Source organism: Sinocyclocheilus grahami, unplaced genomic scaffold, assembly GCF_001515645.1.
Source record: "Sinocyclocheilus grahami isolate Dianchi unplaced genomic scaffold, SAMN03320097.WGS_v1.1 scaffold382.1, whole genome shotgun sequence".
Taxonomy (NCBI): domain Eukaryota; kingdom Metazoa; phylum Chordata; class Actinopteri; order Cypriniformes; family Cyprinidae; genus Sinocyclocheilus; species Sinocyclocheilus grahami.
The window spans coordinates 372,924-396,140 of NW_015505561.1; the positions used below are offsets into that span (position 1 = coordinate 372,924).

Consider the following 23,217-nt stretch of genomic DNA (forward strand, 5'->3'; position numbering starts at 1 on the left):
GCAGCAAATCAGCATATTATAATGATTTCTGAAGGATCATGTGATGCTGAAAACTGGAGTAATGCTGCTGAAAATTCAGCCTAGCCATCAGGAATAAATTTAATTTTATTAGAAAACAGTTATTGAAAATTATAATAATATTTTCACAATTTTATTGTTTTACTGTATTTTTAATCAAATAATTGGAGCGTTGGTGCACATAAGAGACATTATAGACTTAATGTTTTGTTCAGATATCTTTAAAAATATTAAAGACCCCAAATTTTAAACAATAGTGTATATCAATTAATTTGTGTACATTATATATATATATATAAGTAGACTAACATACTACTCATACTATTTTTGCAGTAACTATGACATCAAGTATGCAAATTATCTAAATGCATGGAAAACCTGGATGAGCTATTGTTTTTGCCAAAAAGTGCAATATACAGCGCAGCACAATGCATACATTATCGTATTCCAGAATGCAATGTACTCAATTTCACTGCAAAAAAAGTAACTTTCAAATGTATTTATTTATTTGTTCCTAAATTATTATACATTTACTTGAGATCCAAAAGCACATAAATGCTGTCTTCTAAGAAATGTATCAAAATTAAATGAGATTTATGTTAAAACTGAGGAAAAAAAGGTAACACTTTATAATAACTTTAATTTATAAATCATTAATAAACATTATATAATGCGTAACAGATCATTAGTTCATATTCAATAGTCAATATTCACATAGCTAGAAATATGAGATAATGTTCTTGTTAATGTTTACTAATGAACTTACTAAACGTTAATGATTAACATATGATTATTTAATGTAAAGCTGTAGTATTGTTGCTGCCGCCATGTCATGAATATGCTGTGTGTTTCGTTGAGAAAGCGAAACTACTTTGGTTGGCCTTCCAAAAGAGGACGATATCCACTTCGTCATGCCTAGAGCTGATCCGTGCTGGTCGCTGAGGAAATACATCAACTTCGTGCTGTGGATCGCCGGATCGGCTTTCACCATGGACGAAGCAGAGTCCAGCCCAGGGTCGTCACATGTGGTTACCGCAAGCCAGCCAGCCGCGCCGTTCTCGAGCCCGCCCGCCACCGCTCACTCAAGCCCGCCGGCCTCCACTCACTCAAGCACGCCGTGTGTGAAGCTGTGTGTTTCGTTGTGAAAGCGAAACTACTTTGTTTGGCCTCCCAAAAGAGGATCAGTGGTTAAGTTGTATTTACAACACTGTTCCAGAACAGTTCAACCCAAATATCAAACATCAACATTGTCACCTCCAGGGAAAACAATCCAGGGTGCAATTAATTATAGAAATGCAATCAATTATTTTCAGTTTAGAGCATCCAGATCATAAACGTTCATGTATGCTAGCGATCATAGCAAACCAGCAAATTATTCACATGGCTTTTCTGATGTGCATCTACTAACTAATTTATACAGTAAATGTGTTTCTATCGTAGTTTCTGCATGTTAAGCACATTTTGCAAACTTTTATTCATGGTGTTTACCTACAGATTTTTTTTCATCCAAAAGCCTAAAACCAAAATTTGCATAAAAATACATGGACAGAAAAGCAGCTTATATCTACTGTCGATACATTTTCATATCTGTCTACTCCAATATTAGTTTGAATATAGCATTAGTGTGAATTAGTCTATATATGTGTGTATTTGTGTATATCTGTTTGTGTGTATACAGAGAGAGAGGTTGTATAAAGCTATGTGAATGTGTTCGTATGTGTATATATAGATATGTGTGTGTGTGTGTGTGTGTGTGTGTGTGTGTTTGTATAGAGCTATCCGCTCTCTCCAGGTGTGTGTCGGTTCAGACAGCTCTTGCAGTGAGTGTATCTCTGTTCAATTCCGCATCCTGTGAGGGGTCGTCCGGCCTCTCACCCCTCTGTCAGAGCGCTCACGACACACTGGCAGAATATAGAGCCAAATCTGCACCCCAGAACAGTCTCGGCTTGACCCAGCCCTGCCTGAACCATTTTTACTGCAGAATCCGAGCTGAGCTGAGCACTATGGCTAATGGGGGAGGTTATTTTATTAATATGCTGATTTTACTCCGGGTGACAGCCATCATCTCTTACCCTGAGGGTGAGATCTAATCCGACTCTCACACAGATATGTGGACATACTGTATACACGCAGTGATTATTCAGACTCCCTCTGAGCAGGGTCAAAATAACAAACCCAGCCGTGCATTAGACAGATAGAGTGAACAAGGGAAAGTGGGTGACAGAGAGAAAAAGAGGCAGAATGAGATACATTTTCCTGGAGACACACTGGCTGTGTTCTAAATAGTAAACTAACATACTACTCATACTATTTTTACAGTAACTATGACATCAAGTATGCAAATTATCTAAATGCATGGAAAACCTGGATGAGCTATTGTTTTTGCCAAAAAGTGCAATATACAGCGCAGCACAATGCATACATTATCGTATTCCAGAATGCAATGTACTCAATTTCACTGCAAAAAAAGTAACTTTCGAATGTATTTATTTATTTGTTCCTAAATTATTATACATTTACTTGAGATCCAAAAGCACATAAATGCTGTCTTCTAAGAAATGTATCAAAATTAAATGAGATTTATGTTAAAACTGAGGAAAAAAAGGTAACACTTTATAATAACTTTAATTTATAAATCGTTAATAAACATTATATAATGCGTAACAGATCATTAGTTCATATTCAATAGTCAATATTCACATAGCTAGAAATATGAGATAATGTTCTTGTTAATGTTTACTAATGAACTTACTAAACGTTAATGATTAACATATGATTATTTAATGTAAAGCTGTAGTATTGTTGCTGCCGCCATGTCATGAATATGCTGTGTGTTTCGTTGAGAAAGCAAAACTACTTTGGTTGCCCTTCCAAAAGAGGACGATATCCACTTTGTCATGCCTAGAGCTGATCCGTGCTGGTCGCTGAGGAAATACATCAACTTCGTGCTGTGGATCGCCGGATCGGCTTTCACCATGGACGAAGCAGAGTCCAGCCCAGGGTCGTCACATGTGGTTACCGCAAGCCAGCCAGCCGCGCCGTTCTCGAGCCCGCCCGCCACCGCTCACTCAAGCCCGCCGGCCTCCACTCACTCAAGCACGCCGTGTGTGAAGCTGTGTGTTTCGTTGTGAAAGCGAAACTACTTTGTTTGGCCTCCCAAAAGAGGATCAGTGGTTAAGTTGTATTTACAACACTGTTCCAGAACAGTTCAACCCAAATATTCAGATGTGTCCAGCGCATTTTATGGAGGACTGTTTCCTGATCCTGGTAGAGTAGACCACAATGCTGACTGTTCTGACTCACAGACTGTAAGTAAGTTTTCATATTTAAAGAATTTGCCACTGACGATTCAAACGCGAGTTTTGGGCAGTGTAGAGTGTTGAAACTATTCATCATTTGTAAACGATTACTTATCATTTAGTATCTTTATGGTCATTGGACTTTTAGCAAATGAAACAAGGTTTCTGTAAAGGGTGGCTGGTTAAGTTTAGGTAAATGCTTGCTAAGGACATAACAGTTTGTAATTTTGGTGCAAATTTTTTTTTGTATTGCCTCAAAACTCACATTAGTATACTAATCTTCAGTACAGGATATTCCTTGAATCATAAATAAACAGGGGGAAACAAATCATTTAAAAAAAATTAAATATTTGTTAATTTATGAAAACAATATAATATGAACAGATTGAAACGTGATCCCTAATAGCAATCAAATTGACCCCTGTACACTGTTGCCTCTTTAACCAACCCCTTAAACCTACCCATACCACCAAACCTGTCCCTAACCTTACCTGTATCACACCTCAACAGCAGCAAAAGCTTTTAATCAGTTTATAACATCCGTTAAAATCATTTGTAGATTTTCAATAAGTGCTTGATCATATGGAATTGAAAGTTTAAAGACATGTGTAAGCATTTTAACTTACATGAAATAATGATTTGTTTGAACATTATCTAATGTTCAATAAGTGTATTAGCAAACATTAACAAACACATTATCTCACGTTTCTAACTCTTTGAACATATATTAACTAATGATGCATTAAGCATTATATAATGAAAGTTTTATATGAATTATATTACATTATATTAATGTAATATTAATTATATTACATTATACATTGTATTGATTAAAGTTATTATAAAGTGTTACAGAAAAAATAATTATGGTTCATTTGTTGTACAGCAAACATTCATTTTATTTTTTCATTTTTTTCCCCCAGTACAAATATCTAAACATTCTTAAATCTACATATATTTACTTGAGATGCTAAATAAATTCAGCAAAGTTAAGTGAGGTTTATGCTAAAAACAAGGGAAAAAATATGGGGAAAGAAATAAAAACTAAATTCAAATAGATAGATAGATAGATAGATAGATAGATAGATAGATAGATAGATAGATAGATAGATAGATAGATTTAATTCTTGCTTTCAAAATTTGTACTGGAAAAAAAAGTTCAAGAAAATAAGTGTTTGCTGTACAACAAATGATAATATTAATAGAATTAATATTTTTTTGTTTTACATCTTTTTTATTTATTTTGAATAAACAAACAAACAAACAAAATTAAAACAACATACTTTTTTACTTCTAATAATCAGCTGGACACTGCTCACTAAATTAAATACGAGGTCCTAATGAGGTCATTTGACAATCATAATTCACGTAACAACAAGCATACTATTGTTCACGTTATATCAAGAAAACAGTAGGCAGCATACAGTGTATATATTGTGCAGTATGCAGTAAGTATGCAACAATCCCTTCCCAGACTCAAAGCTGCTCAGACTTCCTTTGAGACACATTTATAATAGCTCAGCCACCTTCATTAACCCAAAAGACCAATTATTCTAATCAACCTCTAATCACCCTCTCCTGGTCCAAATCGACCAATGAAAGCAAAGGGGGGTGGGGAGGTTTGGAACCAGACGGCCATCAACAAAAAGAGACTAATGAACATTAAAAAAAAATACTTATTAACCCAGGTTGCCTGCACTGGTAAAATAAACCCTGGGAATTTATGGAAACTTTATAAGAACGCAATGTGTGTGTGCATGTTCAAACTGCAATATATTACCCCATCAAACGCCTTTATGGGAACTCACAGATCAAAGCGGCAGTAATTAGTGGTGACTTGCTGTGTGCAAAATCGTTAATCCGCTAACACACTGACTTTTAAAAACCGTGGCCACATTTACCTGACAGACTTTACACCAGACGCTAACACCCGGCAAAACCTCAACCATCTTTAATCTTCAAAGTTTATGCCAACTTTATCATCTCTTCCAGATCACAGAGCATTCCAGAAGACATTTGACACCGCGTCTTCAACCGGCGCAACACGAAACATTTTCAGGGCCACATTTTCCTGTCACTTCTAGCAAATGTTGGTATGTTTTTGTCCATTTACAGGTATATTGTTACTTTTAACTTCATTTGATCCTTTAATAAGTTCAGTTAAATAGTTCATATTAGCTGAAATGAAAGTTAAATTAAGTTAAATTGGATGTTTCCTTGCATGTGCATGTCAAGACCAAGGTATATGTAATATAATTCGAAGGTAAAAACTTTACCAATCCAAGAATAATTCATGTTCAATATGAAAAAACAACAACAACAACAACAATATCAGTGGTGATTTATGTGTGTGTGGGAAAAAAAACAGGTCTTAACCCGGACTACATGCATCATGACCATCTCTCGGTTGATAAGAAGACCTTGCCTGAGGATGCCAATGAACTCAACAAGGCCGCCATCTGTGTGGTGTGTGTATTTGTGTGTAGAGGCACCTGTGGTCCTCAAAGTTGGCCTTCCAACGATACGTGTTGTATCTGTTCATTGATCGAGACAGATGGCTGTCAATCAATCTTATCATCTCTCAACACGTTTGGTCCAGAGGGAGCCAATATGGCACTGGCCAAATCGACCAATCGCAGACCTTGAGACAACAATATGACCATTTGTGTGTCAGTGTCCACATGAAAAGCCAGCGACTAAATACAAACAAAAAAAGAGAAACTGTGTTTATGGGTCTGATTTGCCTACCAGAATAGTACAACCTGAACATATATATTAAATTATAATATAATATTTATAATAGTGGTTGACCAATATGCCATTATCAACAAATTCATAAATGGTCCCATTTGACTTTAGCTACATCCTTGCCTCACTCAACCTAACATCAACAATCTTCAACACCACATTCTGCTCTCTCTCAATCTCAAACACATGTACACATCGCCATATTAATCCAGCATAAGTCAACTCAAACTCAAAACCTGCTGCATGGAAATCTTCTCAATAAATCACAAATCTGTGCATCTCACAGCTCAATTCACAGGAAGTTCATTCGTTAAAGCTCTTGCAGAATCTTCTTAAGTTAGAGCTCAGGAAAAAAGACCAGCTTAGTCACTGGGTCACCAGCAAATGTTGGATTTCGGAAGCTGTTTCTCACACTTGTCTACTAGCTTAACCAGCAATAAGTCTTTGATCAATCTTCTAACTAGAAAAACATTACTGGTAAATATAATGACTATGCCATACTGGTCCATGAGGTAAACCAGCTCCAAACCAGAATAAACCTCAAATAAAATGGAAATTCATACAGTTTCGACAAAGAGGAATGTGAATAAGTCAGTGAGAAAAGCCAAGCAAGACACCAGAGACTCTCCCACATATTCCTTCAACTGAAAAAGATCAATTTAAAACACCTAAAATAAATGAGCAATCATAGAGAAGTGAACCAAAGATCAACACTATTGAAACCCAGCGTCTTACCTCGACAGACATTCCCGTTATCCGGCTCGAATCCCGCCTTGCAGGTGCAGCTCCCAATTGGAACCATCCAGTCCCCGTCGCCATTACAGTACAACTTAATCGGCACGTCTACTTCCTCAGAATTCGGGATGCACATCCCGCGAGCAATCACCAGCGAGGTGCTCTCTGCCCCGGTCATGGTCTCTGGAAATATTGCAAAGTTCTGCACCACGCTTGGGCATTTCTTATAAAACACACGGACAGACAGCAGGGACATGCATGCGCCATAGTCCTGAAATGCCAAATAAAAGCCGTTTTTCGACAACGGGCCGAAGCTCCGCACCTCTGTGTTCACTTTCATCAATCTACCACCAAAATCCACTTGCGAGAAGCTCTCGTCTGCCGCAATAGTGTCCACCTTCAAATACGGAGCCTCCATCCAGAACGCCGTACCCTTGGTGGCGATGACAGAGTCTGTCTCGTAGTAGTACAGGTTAAAGGTCTCCTTACAGGATCCAGGCACCCGCGGGATGCTGCTGCAGTCTCGGACGGTGAAACGCATCTCCACGTAGATACGCTGAGCGCCACGTCGTGCAATGAAGGTGGTGAGCAGCCAGTTGTTCTGGTTGGACTCAAAGACGTTGCACACCTGGTACGTTCGGATGGTGTTGAGGTTTTCATCATAGCCGCTTACTTCCTCCCACTGGAAAAGAAACACAATAGGAGGTTTAGCACAACAGAAGGAACGATGGCAGATGACCATACATTATTAAAATGACATAAGAACGTTACTGAAACTAAAATAGAATAAAAATAAAAGTTATTTGTGGGGAAATGCTTACAATGTACAACTGGAGTCTCTTATTACAAAAAAAAAGAATAAGACTTGTTTTTGTTGTTGTAAATGACTCAGGGAATTAATATTTTAATTGAATAATTCAATTACTTATTCACACCACACAAAAAGACACTCGTCTCCACTTACTGGTGTAATGATGTAACATAGAAGGACCACTGAACAAATCAGTGAACGAATCTGATTGATTCTTTTAGGTGAACTGAATCACATAATTCTTGTCAATTGGTAAATACATTGTACACAGTAATGTTCATTTTAGCACCCAGAGAATTTTCTGTTTTCAGGTCAATGGTGTGAAAAAAACTTTTTTTCAACTTAAAATTGCAAGAGGTGCTTGCTGAAGTGGAATAAAGATGAGAAATATCACTGTTGGTCCATTTGATGCTACCGATGTGGAACCATGGCCTGAACTCAGACAGGTGTCTGCCTTTCATAACATATTGATACAAATTGAGTTTCCAGAAACCTCTCCAACCCCATATTCCCCACCCAAAAAAAACATCTAAAAGCTTTTAAACACTACATCACTTTGAAACTTTTTTTTCCGTCTCTGAGATGATGAAACCTTTATGGCCTCTCTTTCCGAGTTTCAGATCACAAAATCGGTCTCCCTAATCACCTGAGGTGGGCGAGGGAGCCGCTGCCATCTGCTTCGGTCCAGACCAAGTGCGGCCAGCCACTTACCATTACAATATTACCATATTATAAAATGTGATGCATAACAAATTTGAGATTATGCGCTATCGAATTACAATTAGAAGTAAGTGGAGCAGTATATGGCTGCCCTCCTGCAACCCTGGTAAAACAGCACCACTGGCAGATTGTGAATCAAGGCACAGGCAGAAAGAAAGAAAGAGAGAGATAGATAGAGTGCAGCCATGTTCAGACTGCTGCTGAAGACAGTTCTGCTGATGGTTGTGGACAATACAGTCTAAAAAATTAAAAGTTGCAAAAAGGGCCTGACAGCTTGATGCATTAAAACAGAGATTTTCAGAGCCTCCCCTCCTAAAATATAAACATATCAGCATATTTTCACATATAAAGACCTATATTTACACTGTGAATTTTTGTTCTATTTTTTGTTTGTTTTTTGTATTTTTGCATTACTCCGTACTTAAGCCAAATTATTGAAAAATAATATTGTCTGAAAAATACAGATTTTGTGTGTAGTTTTACAGTTAAAATTTGACAGCCTTATAAATATATATTAATGACATCTTTAAAAAAATAAAATAAAAGGGTTCTAGGAGATGTGAAAAAAGATTTAATGCAAAAATGTAAAATAAAAAATACAAATTATACAAATATTTAAAAAATACATTAATTTTTTTTATTCCTTTTTTAATTATTTATTTGTATAGTTTTTTGTTATGTTTTTTAATGTATTGTAACATTTTTATTAAACCAGTTTGAAAACCCCTGCCATAAGTGATCCTTATTAAAAACGTTAATTCACCCTACAATGAAAAATCTGCCATCATTATCTCGCCCTCATCTCATTTGTTCATCTTCACACAGAATATGTGAATCATAAATGTGAATGAGATTTGACAGCAGTGGTGGAGGGCAAGACTTCCAATGATTCATAACTTATAATAACTTTGGTCTTTTCCTCACAAAGTCATCATGTGGCTTCAGAAGACTTGACGTAAATAATTCTGAATATTTTCATGATAATATTGGCACTTTTTGAAGCTTGATGGCCCCAGGTCACTGTTGGTTATCACTGCATGGAAAAGAGCAGCGTCAACATTTCAACCCAACATCTCCTTTTGGATTCTACAGGAGAAAGAAAGTCATACAGATCTGAAACTATATATTTAAACTATACAGAGTAAATTTCAAAATTTTCATTTTAACCATAGTTGTCCAAACAGATACAATCCATGCAGCTAAAAGCCTGATGTTTTACTACTGATCCGATCTAAGTTCCTCAGTCCCAGCGGTGGACAGCTGTGAGGTAAAAGTAGGGTCATGTTGCCTGTACGTGATTGCTTGCTGCTTGAACCGTTCAGTTTACTGTTAATGCTGGATAACAGGCACACCACCGCTTGGCCCTGTGGGTTATCTGTGCCTTTTAACAGAACAGGCTGACCGAATGAACCATCCTACGATATCCCAGAATTCCCTTGAGGTGGCACAGCCGTGGGAGAGGGAAACAAATACAAGGTTTGTGAGTGGACTCTTGAGGACTGTAAAGTTACTGTATAGGTGCAGGAAGTGTGTGTGTGTGTGGGAGCTGTTTGTTTTGTCTAAGTGTGTGTGGCCTCTGGAGGGTTATTCACTCACGGACCCACACCAAATAACAGTCTGATCCAAGCAAACCTTGAAATTGTAAGATTGGCGATTAAGATATATGTATACCTTTGCTGTTTGTGTGCGTTATGAAAGCAGAAACAGAGAAAAGGGGAATTCAAGTAAATCTAATCTGAACAGTGATGGATCAACGTCCGTGTGGCAGCTTGAAAGCCAGGAGGGGGAAAAAAATCGATGCGTGAAGTGTTGGCAAAAACAGTATAATCTCTACTTCCAGAACAAACAATAAATAAATAAATGTACGTGAGGCAAAGAAAACCGCATTTGAAATAAATCAGCCAAAAATGAAAAATCTGTCACCAAGTACTCACACTCAAGTTGTTCCAAACTTGCATGAATTTCTTTTTTCTGTTGAACACAAAATAAGATATTCTGACTAATGTTTTTTTTTTCTTTTTTTTCCAATGGCTACCAGCCACTGTTTGGTTACCAACATTCCTCAAAATATCTTCTTTTGTGTTAAAGGATTAGTTCACTTCCAGAATAAAAAATTCCTGATAATTTACTCATCCCCATGTCATCCAAGATGTTCATGTCCTTCTGTCTTCAGTCACACAGAAACTAAGGTTTTTGAGGAAAACATTCCAGGATTTTTCTGGTGACTTCAATGGTGGCCAACGGGTTGAAGGTCCAAACTGCAGTTTCAGTGCAGCTTCAAAGGACTCTACACGGTCCCAGCCGAGGAATAAAGGTCTTATCTAGCGAAACTGTAAGGATGGTTTCCCTACGGTGGTTCAGGCTGTAGGATTGCCGCATGACTAAAGAAACGTTATCAGCACGATGGTCTCACGGACCCACACCAAATAACAGTCTGATCCAAGCAAACCTTGAAATTGTAAGATTGGCGATTAAGATATATGTATACCTTTGCTGTTTGTGTGCGTTATGAAAGCAGAAACAGAGAAAAGGGGAATTCGAGTAAATCTAATCTGAACAGTGATGGATCAACGTCCGTGTGGCAGCTTGAAAGCCAGGAGGGGGGAAAAAATCGATGCGTGAAGTGTTGGCAAAAACAGTATAATCTCTACTTCCAGAACAAACAATAAATAAATAAATGTACGTGAGGCAAAGAAAACTGCATTTGAAATAAATCAGCCAAAAATGAAAAATCTGTCACCAAGTACTCACACTCAAGTTGTTCCAAACTTGCATGAATTTCTTTTTTCTGTTGAACACAAAATAAGATATTCTGACTAATGTTTTTTTTTTCTTTTTTTTCCAATGGCTACCAGCCACTGTTTGGTTACCAACATTCCTCAAAATATCTTCTTTTGTGTTAAAGGATTAGTTCACTTCCAGAATAAAAAATTCCTGATAATTTACTCATCCCCATGTCATCCAAGATGTTCATGTCCTTCTGTCTTCAGTCACACAGAAACTAAGGTTTTTGAGGAAAACATTCCAGGATTTTTCTGGTGACTTCAATGGTGGCCAACGGGTTGAAGGTCCAAACTGCAGTTTCAGTGCAGCTTCAAAGGACTCTACACGGTCCCAGCCGAGGAATAAAGGTCTTATCTAGCGAAACTGTAAGGATGGTTTCCCTACGGTGGTTCAGACTGTAGGATTGCCGCATGACTAAAGAAACGTTATCAGCACGATGGTATAAAACTGTACATTTCTAGTCTATTACCACCCACTGCCACTTATACCAACAACGGAAATAAGCGCAGTTAGAATAGCTAAATATGTGGGAGAGCGTTGCTATTGTGTGACTTGCAATAGGTAGCACTTTAATATTAACCTTGAATCAAGACTAGTTAGCAGATAATTAATAATTGAAATGGTCTAATAACAATATTTTGTTATGGTTACACTTGAATTGGTTACAAAATAGATGAAGGATGGTAAAACATGAACAATTAATTGTACCCAGCATGTACGTAAAATATTACCTGAGAGAGAGAGAGAGAGAGAGAGAGAGAGATTATTTTATTTTTATTTCTAGTTTATATACTTACATACATTAGTAATTCATTTTGCACTACATGCTTAATACTTTCTATATATTATTACTATTACAATTATTATTACTCTTTTTCTTTCTGTTAATACATATGTGTACTATTTGTAAGCAGCTGCAATTGCTTTGGGAATACAAATCTATAATTTTTGTCATGCCAATAAAGCACTCTTAAATTGAAATTGAAAAGAATTGAGAGAGAGAGAGGGCAGAGCCCCAAGAAGAGAGTCCCAGCAAAGAAAGAGAGAGCAAAGCAAAAGAGCAAAAGAGGTAGCCAAGGAAAAGAGCCAGAGCAACAGTTACAGTCCTCTTGTATCCCTTCCTTGACCATGTGACTAAAAACCAAATGTGAGACATTCAAACTGACCAATCAGCAGATTACAACTTCACCCACTGGGCAAAAGGTGTGACAATTAGCAGACCCCCGATGTATACACATGTTGGCCTACAGGCCTTGATCGATGTCAGCACTTCTGTGCCTTCAGGAATGCCAAACGGCCCTTTTGTTACTGAAGATAGGTTTGGGACAGGAAAGCAGAAGTCTTTGATAATTTTTGACCTTACAAAACCATCTGTCAGTTTCTAAATAAAATAAAAATGTACATACTTTTTAACCACAAATGCATGTCTTGCACTAGCTCCGCAATGCACGTCTGCAAATACACGCATGATGTAATCACGTTGGAAAGCTCACGCGCAGTTAGCTCTTCGTCTGTGTGCTGCGGTTCAAAAAGTGAAAAACTCCATCTCATTTTCTCCTCCAACTTCAAAATCGTCCGGCATCGTTGTTTCACCTTTTTTTGTAAAGGGCATTTGACTTTCTTTGCATGTTCACTTTGCATGTAAACACTGCGTCGGTACTTCCGCCTACATCATGCATGACCTTTCCAACGTGACTACGTAACGTGTGAAGTCGAGCTAGTGCAAGACGAGCATTTGTATTTAAAAAGTATATAAAAAGTATTTTTTTTAAGAAAATGGCAGATGGTTTTGCTAGATAAGACCCTTATTCCTCGGCTGGGATCATGTAGAGCCTTTTGAAGCTGCATTGAAACTGCATTGAACTATCATTCATTCAAGAATGATATTGGACGTCACTACCTCTCTCACAAACTCAGCAAGGGGGAGAGCTAGAAGAGCTTACATTTCAGTCTGTTCCTCACACAAAGCTATTGAGAAGACTTGGAATATTTTTAATCGTTATTGAACTTTGAAAGTTTCCAATTATTTTAATTGCACAGAAAAGAGCAACCAGTTGCATTATTCAAAATTCCTTCTTTTGGAAGAAAGAAAGTGAGTCATAAGGGTTTGGAACAACATGAGAGTGAGTAAATGATGACAGAATTCTCATTTTGGGTGAACTATTCCTTTAATGTTACATTGATAAGTATTCAGCAGACTTGGGTTTAATTTAATAAAGCAGGGAACGCAAAGAACAAATAAAAAAGCAATGATAAAAAGCCATCTGTAGCTGATTCGTTCATTCAAGCAAATCCACTTCACTAGAATTAATTCCACAATTCTAAAATAATGCCTCTCGCACGATTTTTATTTGTTAAATGTAGGATTAATGCGAGCAGACACCCGCTGGATGAATGTAACTTTCTACACAACATCACGATTCAATAAATAATTTCAAAATAGATGAAGGATGGTAAAACATGAACAATTAATTGTACCCAGCATGTATGTAAAATATTACCTGAGAGAGAGAGAGAGAGAGAGAGAGAGAGAGAGAGATTATTTTATTTTTATTTCTAGTTTATATACTTACATACATTAGTAATTCATTTTGCACTACATGCTTAATACTTTCTATATATTATTACTATTACAATTATTATTACTCTTTTTCTTTCTGTTAATACATATGTGTACTATTTGTAAGCAGCTGCAATTGCTTTGGGAATACAAATCTATAATTTTTGTCATGCCAATAAAGCACTCTTAAATTGAAATTGAAAAGAATTGAGAGAGAGAGAGGGAGAGAGGGCAGAGCCCCAAGAAGAGAGTCCCAGCAAAGAAAGAGAGAGCAAAGCAAAAGAGCAAAAGAGGTAGCCAAGGAAAAGAGCCAGAGCAACAGTTACAGTCCTCTTGTATCCCTTCCTTGACCATGTGACTAAAAACCAAATGTGAGACATTCAAACTGACCAATCAGCAGATTACAACTTCACCCACTGGGCAAAAGGTGTGACAATTAGCAGACCCCCGATGTATACACATGTTGGCCTACAGGCCTTGATCGATGTCAGCACTTCTGTGCCTTCAGGAATGCCAAACGGCCCTTTTGTTACTGAAGATAGGTTTGGGACAGGAAAGCAGAAGTCTTTGATAATTTTTGACCTTACAAAACCATCTGTCAGTTTCTAAATAAAATAAAAATGTACATACTTTTTAACCACAAATGCATGTCTTGCACTAGCTCCGCAATGCACGTCTGCAAATACACGCATGATGTAATCACGTTGGAAAGCTCACGCGCAGTTAGCTCTTCGTCTGTGTGCTGCGGTTCAAAAAGTGAAAAACTCCATCTCATTTTCTCCTCCAACTTCAAAATCGTCCGGCATCGTTGTTTCACCTTTTTTTGTAAAGGGCATTTGACTTTCTTTGCATGTTCACTTTGCATGTAAACACTGCGTCGGTACTTCCGCCTACATCATGCATGACCTTTCCAACGTGACTACGTAACGTGTGAAGTCGAGCTAGTGCAAGACGAGCATTTGTATTTAAAAAGTATATAAAAAGTATTTTTTTTAAGAAAATGGCAGATGGTTTTGCTAGATAAGACCCTTATTCCTCGGCTGGGATCATGTAGAGCCTTTTGAAGCTGCATTGAAACTGCATTGAACTATCATTCATTCAAGAATGATATTGGACGTCACTACCTCTCTCACAAACTCAGCAAGGGGGAGAGCTAGAAGAGCTTACATTTCAGTCTGTTCCTCACACAAAGCTATTGAGAAGACTTGGAATATTTTTAATCGTTATTGTCATGCATGACCTTTCCAACGTGACTACGTAACGTGTGAAGTCGAGCTAGTGCAAGACGAGCATTTGTATTTAAAAAGTATATAAAAAGTATTTTTTTTTAAGAAAATGGCAGATGGTTTTGCTAGATAAGACCCTTATTCCTCGGCTGGGATCATGTAGAGCCTTTTGAAGCTGCATTGAAACTGCATTGAACTATCATTCATTCAAGAATGATATTGGACGTCACTACCTCTCTCACAAACTCAGCAAGGGGGAGAGCTAGAAGAGCTTACATTTCAGTCTGTTCCTCACACAAAGCTATTGAGAAGACTTGGAATATTTTTAATCGTTATTGAACTTTGAAAGTTTCCAATTATTTTAATTGCACAGAAAAGAGCAACCAGTTGCATTATTCAAAATTCCTTCTTTTGGAAGAAAGAAAGTGAGTCATAAGGGTTTGGAACAACATGAGAGTGAGTAAATGATGACAGAATTCTCATTTTGGGTGAACTATTCCTTTAATGTTACATTGATAAGTATTCAGCAGACTTGGGTTTAATTTAATAAAGCAGGGAACGCAAAGAACAAATAAAAAAGCAATGATAAAAAGCCATCTGTAGCTGATTCGTTCATTCAAGCAAATCCACTTCACTAGAATTAATTCCACAATTCTAAAATAATGCCTCTCGCACGATTTTTATTTGTTAAATGTAGGATTAATGCGAGCAGACACCCGCTGGATGAATGTAACTTTCTACACAACATCACGATTCAATAAATAATTTAGACAAAACCAGATAAAAAGCAGAAATACTGTCCACAACAGTGGTAAATCAAAATATAGCACTCCAGAACAATGCAATTTCCATTTCATGACACATCTGTCATGGTTTTTCACAGCAATTTCATATCTCCAAGTTTAATTACACATACTGTCATTTTACCTCTTTTGATTGCATCAGGTTGAATTGTTCTTTCCGGTAATTCAAAGAGACAGTGACTGTCAGACACCGGGGAAAAATTCCGCCCTCCCTTTTATGCTTTTCATCTTATTGAAAATTTAAATTGACATCTAATTGACCATTTCTGTTTCCTTAATAATCGTTTTTATTCTTACTGTGCATCATTTTTCAGATATTTAAAGAGAGGAAAAAAAACGTTTTTATAATATTGCCTAATCAAGAAAAAAATATATACAATTAATTACTAAATATATGTATTTTTTTCTTGATTATGCAATATTATGAAAACTTTTTTTCTCTGCCTTCCAGCTATGCCATCTCCCTCTACCACTGTTTAAATGTAAGATATATAAAGACATGCATTTATTTATTTATTTTTATATATTTACACTTTTATATTTAAATATAAATATAAATGCATGTTGTCTTTAAACACAGTGCCAAGCTCGATGGTAACAGGCAGAAGGACTGTATCATCGCCTCCTCAGAGACGGCAGACCTGGAAGGCATTGCTCTGGAGGAGAAGGAGGGGGGAAGAGAGAAAGAAGTGAGAAGAGAAGAGAGAGGTGGGACTGGTGTGGAGGGGTGGGAGTGTAACATAGCTGGCATGATGAATGAGTTTACAGAGATCCTGGGCACAAATGAAAGCCCCTTTTTTCTCTCTTGACTGCCAAAGCAACTCCCCACCCCTCAGCCCCCACACCTCTGTAATGATGATTTATCTGTATTAGATGGACCCGTCCAATCTGGCAGGGCGCTGCCATTAATACAGCAGGGCACTGGGCCCGTCCCTCCCTCCCCTCCCCTCCGCATCCTGGTCTAGGGACGCTTGTCTCTCTGTCTGCTGAAATGACCACAATCACTCAACCCGACTCACGCCACAGGCTACGGCAGACAGAGCCGAGTACCAGCTCATACATCACATCACGAACTGTGTTATACCATCAGAGATTTGCACATTATATCATGTGCACACATGCATAGACACGAGCTCTCGCATCAACACTAACACAGTCATAATCGGTCTGGGCATTTGGCATAATGTAATGTTATCATTTGAATCTCTATAATAGAAGAGTTACTTTTTTTCAATGCAGACACACACTATTATTTTATGACAATATGCACTACCATTCAAAACTTTGGGCTCATGTAAATTGATCAAAAATCACAGTAGAGTAATTTACAGTGCTACGAAATATTTATATTTCAAATAAATGCTGTTATTTTAAACGTTTTATTGATCAGAATAAATAAGTTAATAAATATATGCAACTTATATATAATATTTATATAAAATATATCCAATATTAAAAAAATAAAATAAAATAAATATTAGCAGCACAACTGTTTGATAATAATTGATAATAATGAAATTAAGAATAAGAGATATGAAAACAGTTTCAGATTGCTAAAGCATCGTTTGACACTGAAGTAATGGCTGCTAAAAATGCAGCTTTGTCATCACAGGAATAAATTACATTTTGTCATATATTAAACCAGAAAACAGTTTTACTGTATTTCTTTTACTGTATTATTAAATAATTGCAGCCTTTTAAGAGACTTCTTTAAAAAAGTATATAAAGATATATATATAAAGATTAGTATATAAAATCTATCATTTTTAAAATAAATTAAATAAGTTTTAATGTTTTTTAATAAATATGTCCACAGAGTATTTGATCCCACAAAATGCTAAAATGTTTTAAATCATTAAGAACAATTGGATTTATTTCCTCTACTGCTTTTATTCTGATTGGGAGAGAAACGTCGATCTAGTTTGCAATAGTGAGCTATACCTTCTTCTTATAGAAGAAAGATTTTATGCTTGGACCCCTAAGTATCCTTTTCCCATAACATGGTCAAGTGTTCAGCCTACAGATGGCACACAACACAGTGTCTACTTTGCAAGCGACTGGTATAGAGAAAAAGAAACAGAAAGAGGCAGAGAGAAAGAGAGGCAACACTGATGTATTGTAATTGGTTACTTTTAACAAAATGTAACAGATGTTAAACGTTCCCCTGAATGCACGCATACCCAAAACACATAACCAGAAATGTCCTCCACAAGACTGGAGGCACACACAAATAAACAGCGAGAAAGAGGTCAACAGAAATGGCAATTTGAGGATTTGCCATCTCAGACTGTCTATAAAATGGTGATAAAGCCATTAAAACTGTCCAGTGTGCAGGACAAAAGTAAAATTGTTTTGAAGCCCTCTGGCTTGGACTATAATGATCATGCTCATAAACTCTTGGAATGCACACTTTCATCAGCACAGATCTCAACTAGAGCCGAGCGCTTCTCCAGCTGGGATTTACAGGTCCGCTCAGACACGGGAGGGGTCACAAATACATCAGAGAGAAAGACATGGAAAGACACACTCCGCTTTTACAGATTTAATTTGGAGACCTTCATTATCCAGTGTATTTAATGATACACCGCTGAGTAAATTTCCCCTCAGGGATCAATAAAGTATCTCTAACGGTTATGGGCGAGAACTGGACATTGTCAACCCAACACATTAATCTCCAGACACAGTCAGAGAGAACAGAACATTAAGCACATGGATTGAGTTAACCGCACACTTTGATTTGAGTGCATAGTTAAAAACTATAAAGGATGAAATTTCAACAAACCAAACATGTGCACAACATGACTTATTTATGGAGCTTAGAAAGCTATTTTAAAGCTGAGCTACAAGCTACTCAGAATTAGTTACAATCAAGTTACCATTGAACATTTTTTTGTTTGTTTTGTTTTTTTCATTATGTTTCACATTTTGTTTATTATGCATTGCTCTGCAACATAAAACAAAAACAAAAAAAAACAAAGCTGATTATGCAGACTATATAATTATTAAAATTATCTGGCAGAAAAACAATAAGGATTTTTTAGTTAAACTAAATACAACATACATACATATAAAGTATACATATCACAAAAAGTAATATTTGCAATTACATAGAAACATTCTGTAATAGAAAAAAATGAAAATAAATATTTCATATCAAGTATTAAAATTTATTAAAATATAAAATGTTTAATGTATTAATTTTTTTAATATTTATTTATTTAAAAACTACAACATAAAATGTTCTACATGGACTACTGGAAAAACTAATAAATGATTACGGGAATAGGTGTTTTTTTTTCTCAATTTGTTGAAATTCACCATATGAATAATTTAAAAATGAAGCTAAAAATGGCTAAAAAGAATCTTAAAATACTTTCTAGAAGATTTTGCCTAACACGCATAACAAAAAAATGGCAATTTCTCAGTAAGCTTGTGAATTTTTGATAGTGACTGTAGGCCAATCATGAGAAAAGAAGGGAAAACGGGATCGGGAAATGATGCAACCGAGATTTGACCTCCCTTTTCCTACTTGAGCACCATGACTCGACACGTCAAAGCCCACGCACTAACCGCTAGGCCTCCAACCTTGTCACTTTCAGAAAGGCACATGAGATTTAAACCAAAAAAGGAGGAAAAGAAAAAGCAGCAGCACAACAAAGGCATTCCATCATCCGTCACCTTAGCAATAATGGAGTTCCAGGATCCCAACATCCATTTCCCATCTATGACAAGGCTTTAAATAGCCATGTATGAGCAGCTGGGTATATTTTGGTTTCGCTGCGCTTGTGTGTGTGGGTTAAAAGTGTTCTTAAGCTGAATAATTCAGACGTGAGATGAGAGTAAACAGGGTTAGCAGGAGCGGTAGAGAGACCCAACCTATCTGAACTGAAGAAAATAATTACCCCTCGACTCAAGTTCACCATAAACGCTGATCTCTAGCTCTTAAAATAAAGTTGTTTGGCTATTCTACCAGTTTATGGCCTATAAATTCACTCCGAATATAATTTCTTGCTCTAAAAGTGTAAGGCATTCAAGACATCTCCTTCAAATATATGGATTCACCAGGTCGACCGCTTTACTTGAATAAAATATTTCATGACAAGCTTCCTATTCTTGAACATTTGTTGACTGACTTGGCTGGAAGCCCCCCAATGAGCACTAGAAACGCTGTGGTTTAGTGCTTAATGTATTGTGTTAATGACCATGATTTACACAGAGAGAGAGTTTTGCCCAACAACACAGTGCCTACTGCTGTTAGGACTCCAACATGATGGCACTCATAAACAACCATTCATCATATTGGTCTCCTGCTGAGAGAGAGAGAGAGAGAGAGAGAGAGAGAGAGAGAGAGAGAGAGAGAGAGGACTGTCCAAATAAGACCAAAACAACAGACAGCTTGAAAATTACGAAAATTCTTGGAAATATTTCTCACTTGGATCCCTAACACACACCTCCATCCAGCAAAAAAAGAAAAATCTTATTCAGATGGTCATCAGCCGCAACCTCTGAAGCTGAAGGCAGTTGTCACGGTTACAGAGACTCTGTGCTCTTGAGCAAATCCAAGGCTGTTCACTTTTATTAGAGCTACCAAATGTTCTGAACGAGAGAGAGAAACTGCAAACGGCCTTGAACAGTAAGCACTGAGCCAAGGTCCTCTGTACTATGAGACTGAACTCTCAAGGCAATAACAGCAGAACTTCCTGTTCCTCCAACAGCCTTCATGAACATGGTGGGCTGCAGAAAGATCTGCCGAATTTCAATGCTCACTTTTCACAAAACAGTGCTCTTAGTTTCATTACCATATTTATATCCATTCTGCAAATTTTCCAACATCATTAAAACAGAAATAAAGGTGGAAAAGCAAACAGATTGCCTGTTGGTCTAAGAGTCTTTTTTCTGAAAGAGAAGAGAGAGTTATTATCAAAAGCCCAAAAGCTCAAACTTGCATGAAATATGTGACACTTGTGTGATAAAGACAGTATGTAAATGGAAAGCCATTTTATGTTAGTATGAACTACACTAAAAAACATTTGGTGTAAAAACCATTTCCACTTAGAAATTGCTAGTGAATTCCGGTTGACTATTAGACTAAAGAGTTTTCCCTCAATAAACTCCTAATTGCTGCTTATTAGTTGTTAGTGAGGTAGTTGTTGTAGTAGTTATGTTTAGGTATGGGGTAGAGTTAAGGGATCTAGAATATAGTCATGCAGAATAAGGCATTAATATGCTTTATAAGTACTAATAAACAGCCAATATGCTACATTAATAATATGCACACTAATAAGCTAGTAATTTATATTAAATAGTGTTGCCTAATCTCAAGCCACCAAGCTACAAAGTATGACACTGTGAAGAAAAAAAAGTTTGAATTCAAAATAAAATGATGTTCTTACTATTTTAGCCATATTATGAATTCAGCCAGCCTTTGGCATTTAGCTTTATTTGCCTGCTTAAATAATGTTTTGGTGTAATTAGAGGCAACTAAACACTTTCTCTCTTCTCTAAAAGCAAAACGACCCTTGCCCACAAGGAATCTGTTACTTTTTCACATTGACTGCATTGACTGTGTGGGAAAATTTGCAGAAGGGATATAAATATGGTTATTAAACTAAGAGTGCCACATTTTGGGTTGTGAATATCATCTGTTTAAAAATCTGCCGAACAGTTTTCACCACAAATAAAACCTAATGAAACCGAAGTTCTTGGTATAAAGGTCAACAGACAAAAAAACATTTCTGAAATTTCAATCCCTCCATGCTGTTACGGAGACAATCAATGGTTCTTTTGTGTAGGAATAGTAGATTTTATTAGCTAAGGTCATATACGAAGAAGAACAGTTCACAAAATCTGACCTCTAAAATTTACAATTATTTTAGCAAGAATAAAGAAATAAATCATCTTGACTCAATTTAAGAGTCTGACTTCAAAACACAAAACACAAGATTTATATCAACCACAAAAACGCATATGAAATTCTGGGTCCAAATTCATGAAACATTTTTAAGAATATAATTGTTCTTAACCGCTATTTTCTTCTTTTCTTACTTAAAAAAGTTCAGATTTTTTTGTATTATTATCTTTTTTATTATTATCTTATCTTTTTCTTTTTGAAGAAAAAAACTTCAGAAGTATACCAATATTTGAAAGGAATCTTCCTAAAAAAGGAAACTTCTTAAAATAAGGATAGCCTTCAACTTTCCTTAATTCCACAAAGGTAAGATGAAAAAAAGATTGAATTACTGGGTTGTTTATTCATTATTATTTATTTTATTATTTCTGCGCTTATTATAATTTTTCTGGTAATCTGCAGGCAGTGCAAAAAGATGACCTTTTTATTGTATTGTTAGGTCTTCGGCATGACCTGCCATTTAAAAAAAAATAATAATAATGTTAGATGTTCTTAACTTCTTAGAAGTTCCTCAAGAACCGCACTTAGTAAGGAATTGTTACTACATTCTTGGAACTTGTTGGAAATTTCTTAACTTCTTTAAGATTTTCACCATTCGGGCCCCAAGTTGCTGTCAGTAGAAGACCTTCGAAACCCCGCTGTAACATTACATGTACATCTCCAAATATGCCAGGTAAATACAATAACCCCTTCAGAGGAACAAGTAATCAAAGATACTCAGACTGTCAAGAGTTTTTGAGTAGCATTACAGCAAGACTTAGTCAGCTCTAAATGTCACATACACAAACAACTCTTGCTCACAATACATGATGTCCCTTAATGTTTAAGTCGGTTATTTTAAAATGTCAAGTGGACCAGAGTTTATCCCAGTAGTCAGAAGTTTAGATCTTTGCGACTAGACACAGCGGGACACTCAGTCTATGGAAAAACTTGTCTTGTTTTTTAGGACAGGACATTAAATCACCTCCTCAAAGTGGCCTTGGCTGAGTAGTGTGTATACGTAGTGCTGTTGCTAAGTATAAAGGAGAACAAGACATTAAATATACAAGAAAGAAGGGCAGATATTCTTGTGTACATCCACTTAAGTGATCTAAAGGCAGAAAATGTTCTCACACAGAGTGGGGGGAAAAGCCTGTGCGCGCTGCCACTTGTCACTAAGTGTTAACTCAGAACTAGTTACAAGTCCATCGGCAACAGACTTTACAAACACATACTTTCGTCCATTTGTGTTCTTAAGTGACCCAAAGCACTTAACACTGAAAAATCACTTTAAAACACACACGCGTACTGCACCCTGAAGTGTGCGAGGGATTGCACATTGTGTAGCGCCGTGCGGGCCATCGCTCTTCAGAGAACAGTGCTCTTAATGTGCACGAGTAGAGATGCTTTTCCTCTTGATAATTTGGTGCAAAACTACACTTAACCTTGTGTTCATTCTAAAATAACCCAGCAGTGCACACTGAAAACATTAAAATACTAGATTTTTACATTTTTTTGAGTGCCGCTTGTTGGTGTAAAACTTACAGTGACAATGCTGGGTGTTTTTGGTGATACACACACACACACACACACACACATTTTATATATACTACCCAGCACTATATA

General features: G+C 36.7%; 1 protein-coding gene across 1 annotated transcript in view; it reads right to left on the reverse strand.

The window, feature by feature from the left end:
* ephb1 (EPH receptor B1) overlaps positions 1 to 23,217 on the reverse strand; it is a 262,922-nt gene that overhangs the window by 136,045 nt on the left and 103,660 nt on the right. Inside the window, exon 3 of the mRNA XM_016231011.1 lies at positions 6,801 to 7,482. Within this exon, the coding sequence (XP_016086497.1) occupies positions 6,801 to 7,482 (682 nt within the window). The remainder of the gene's footprint in view (positions 1 to 6,800; positions 7,483 to 23,217) is intronic.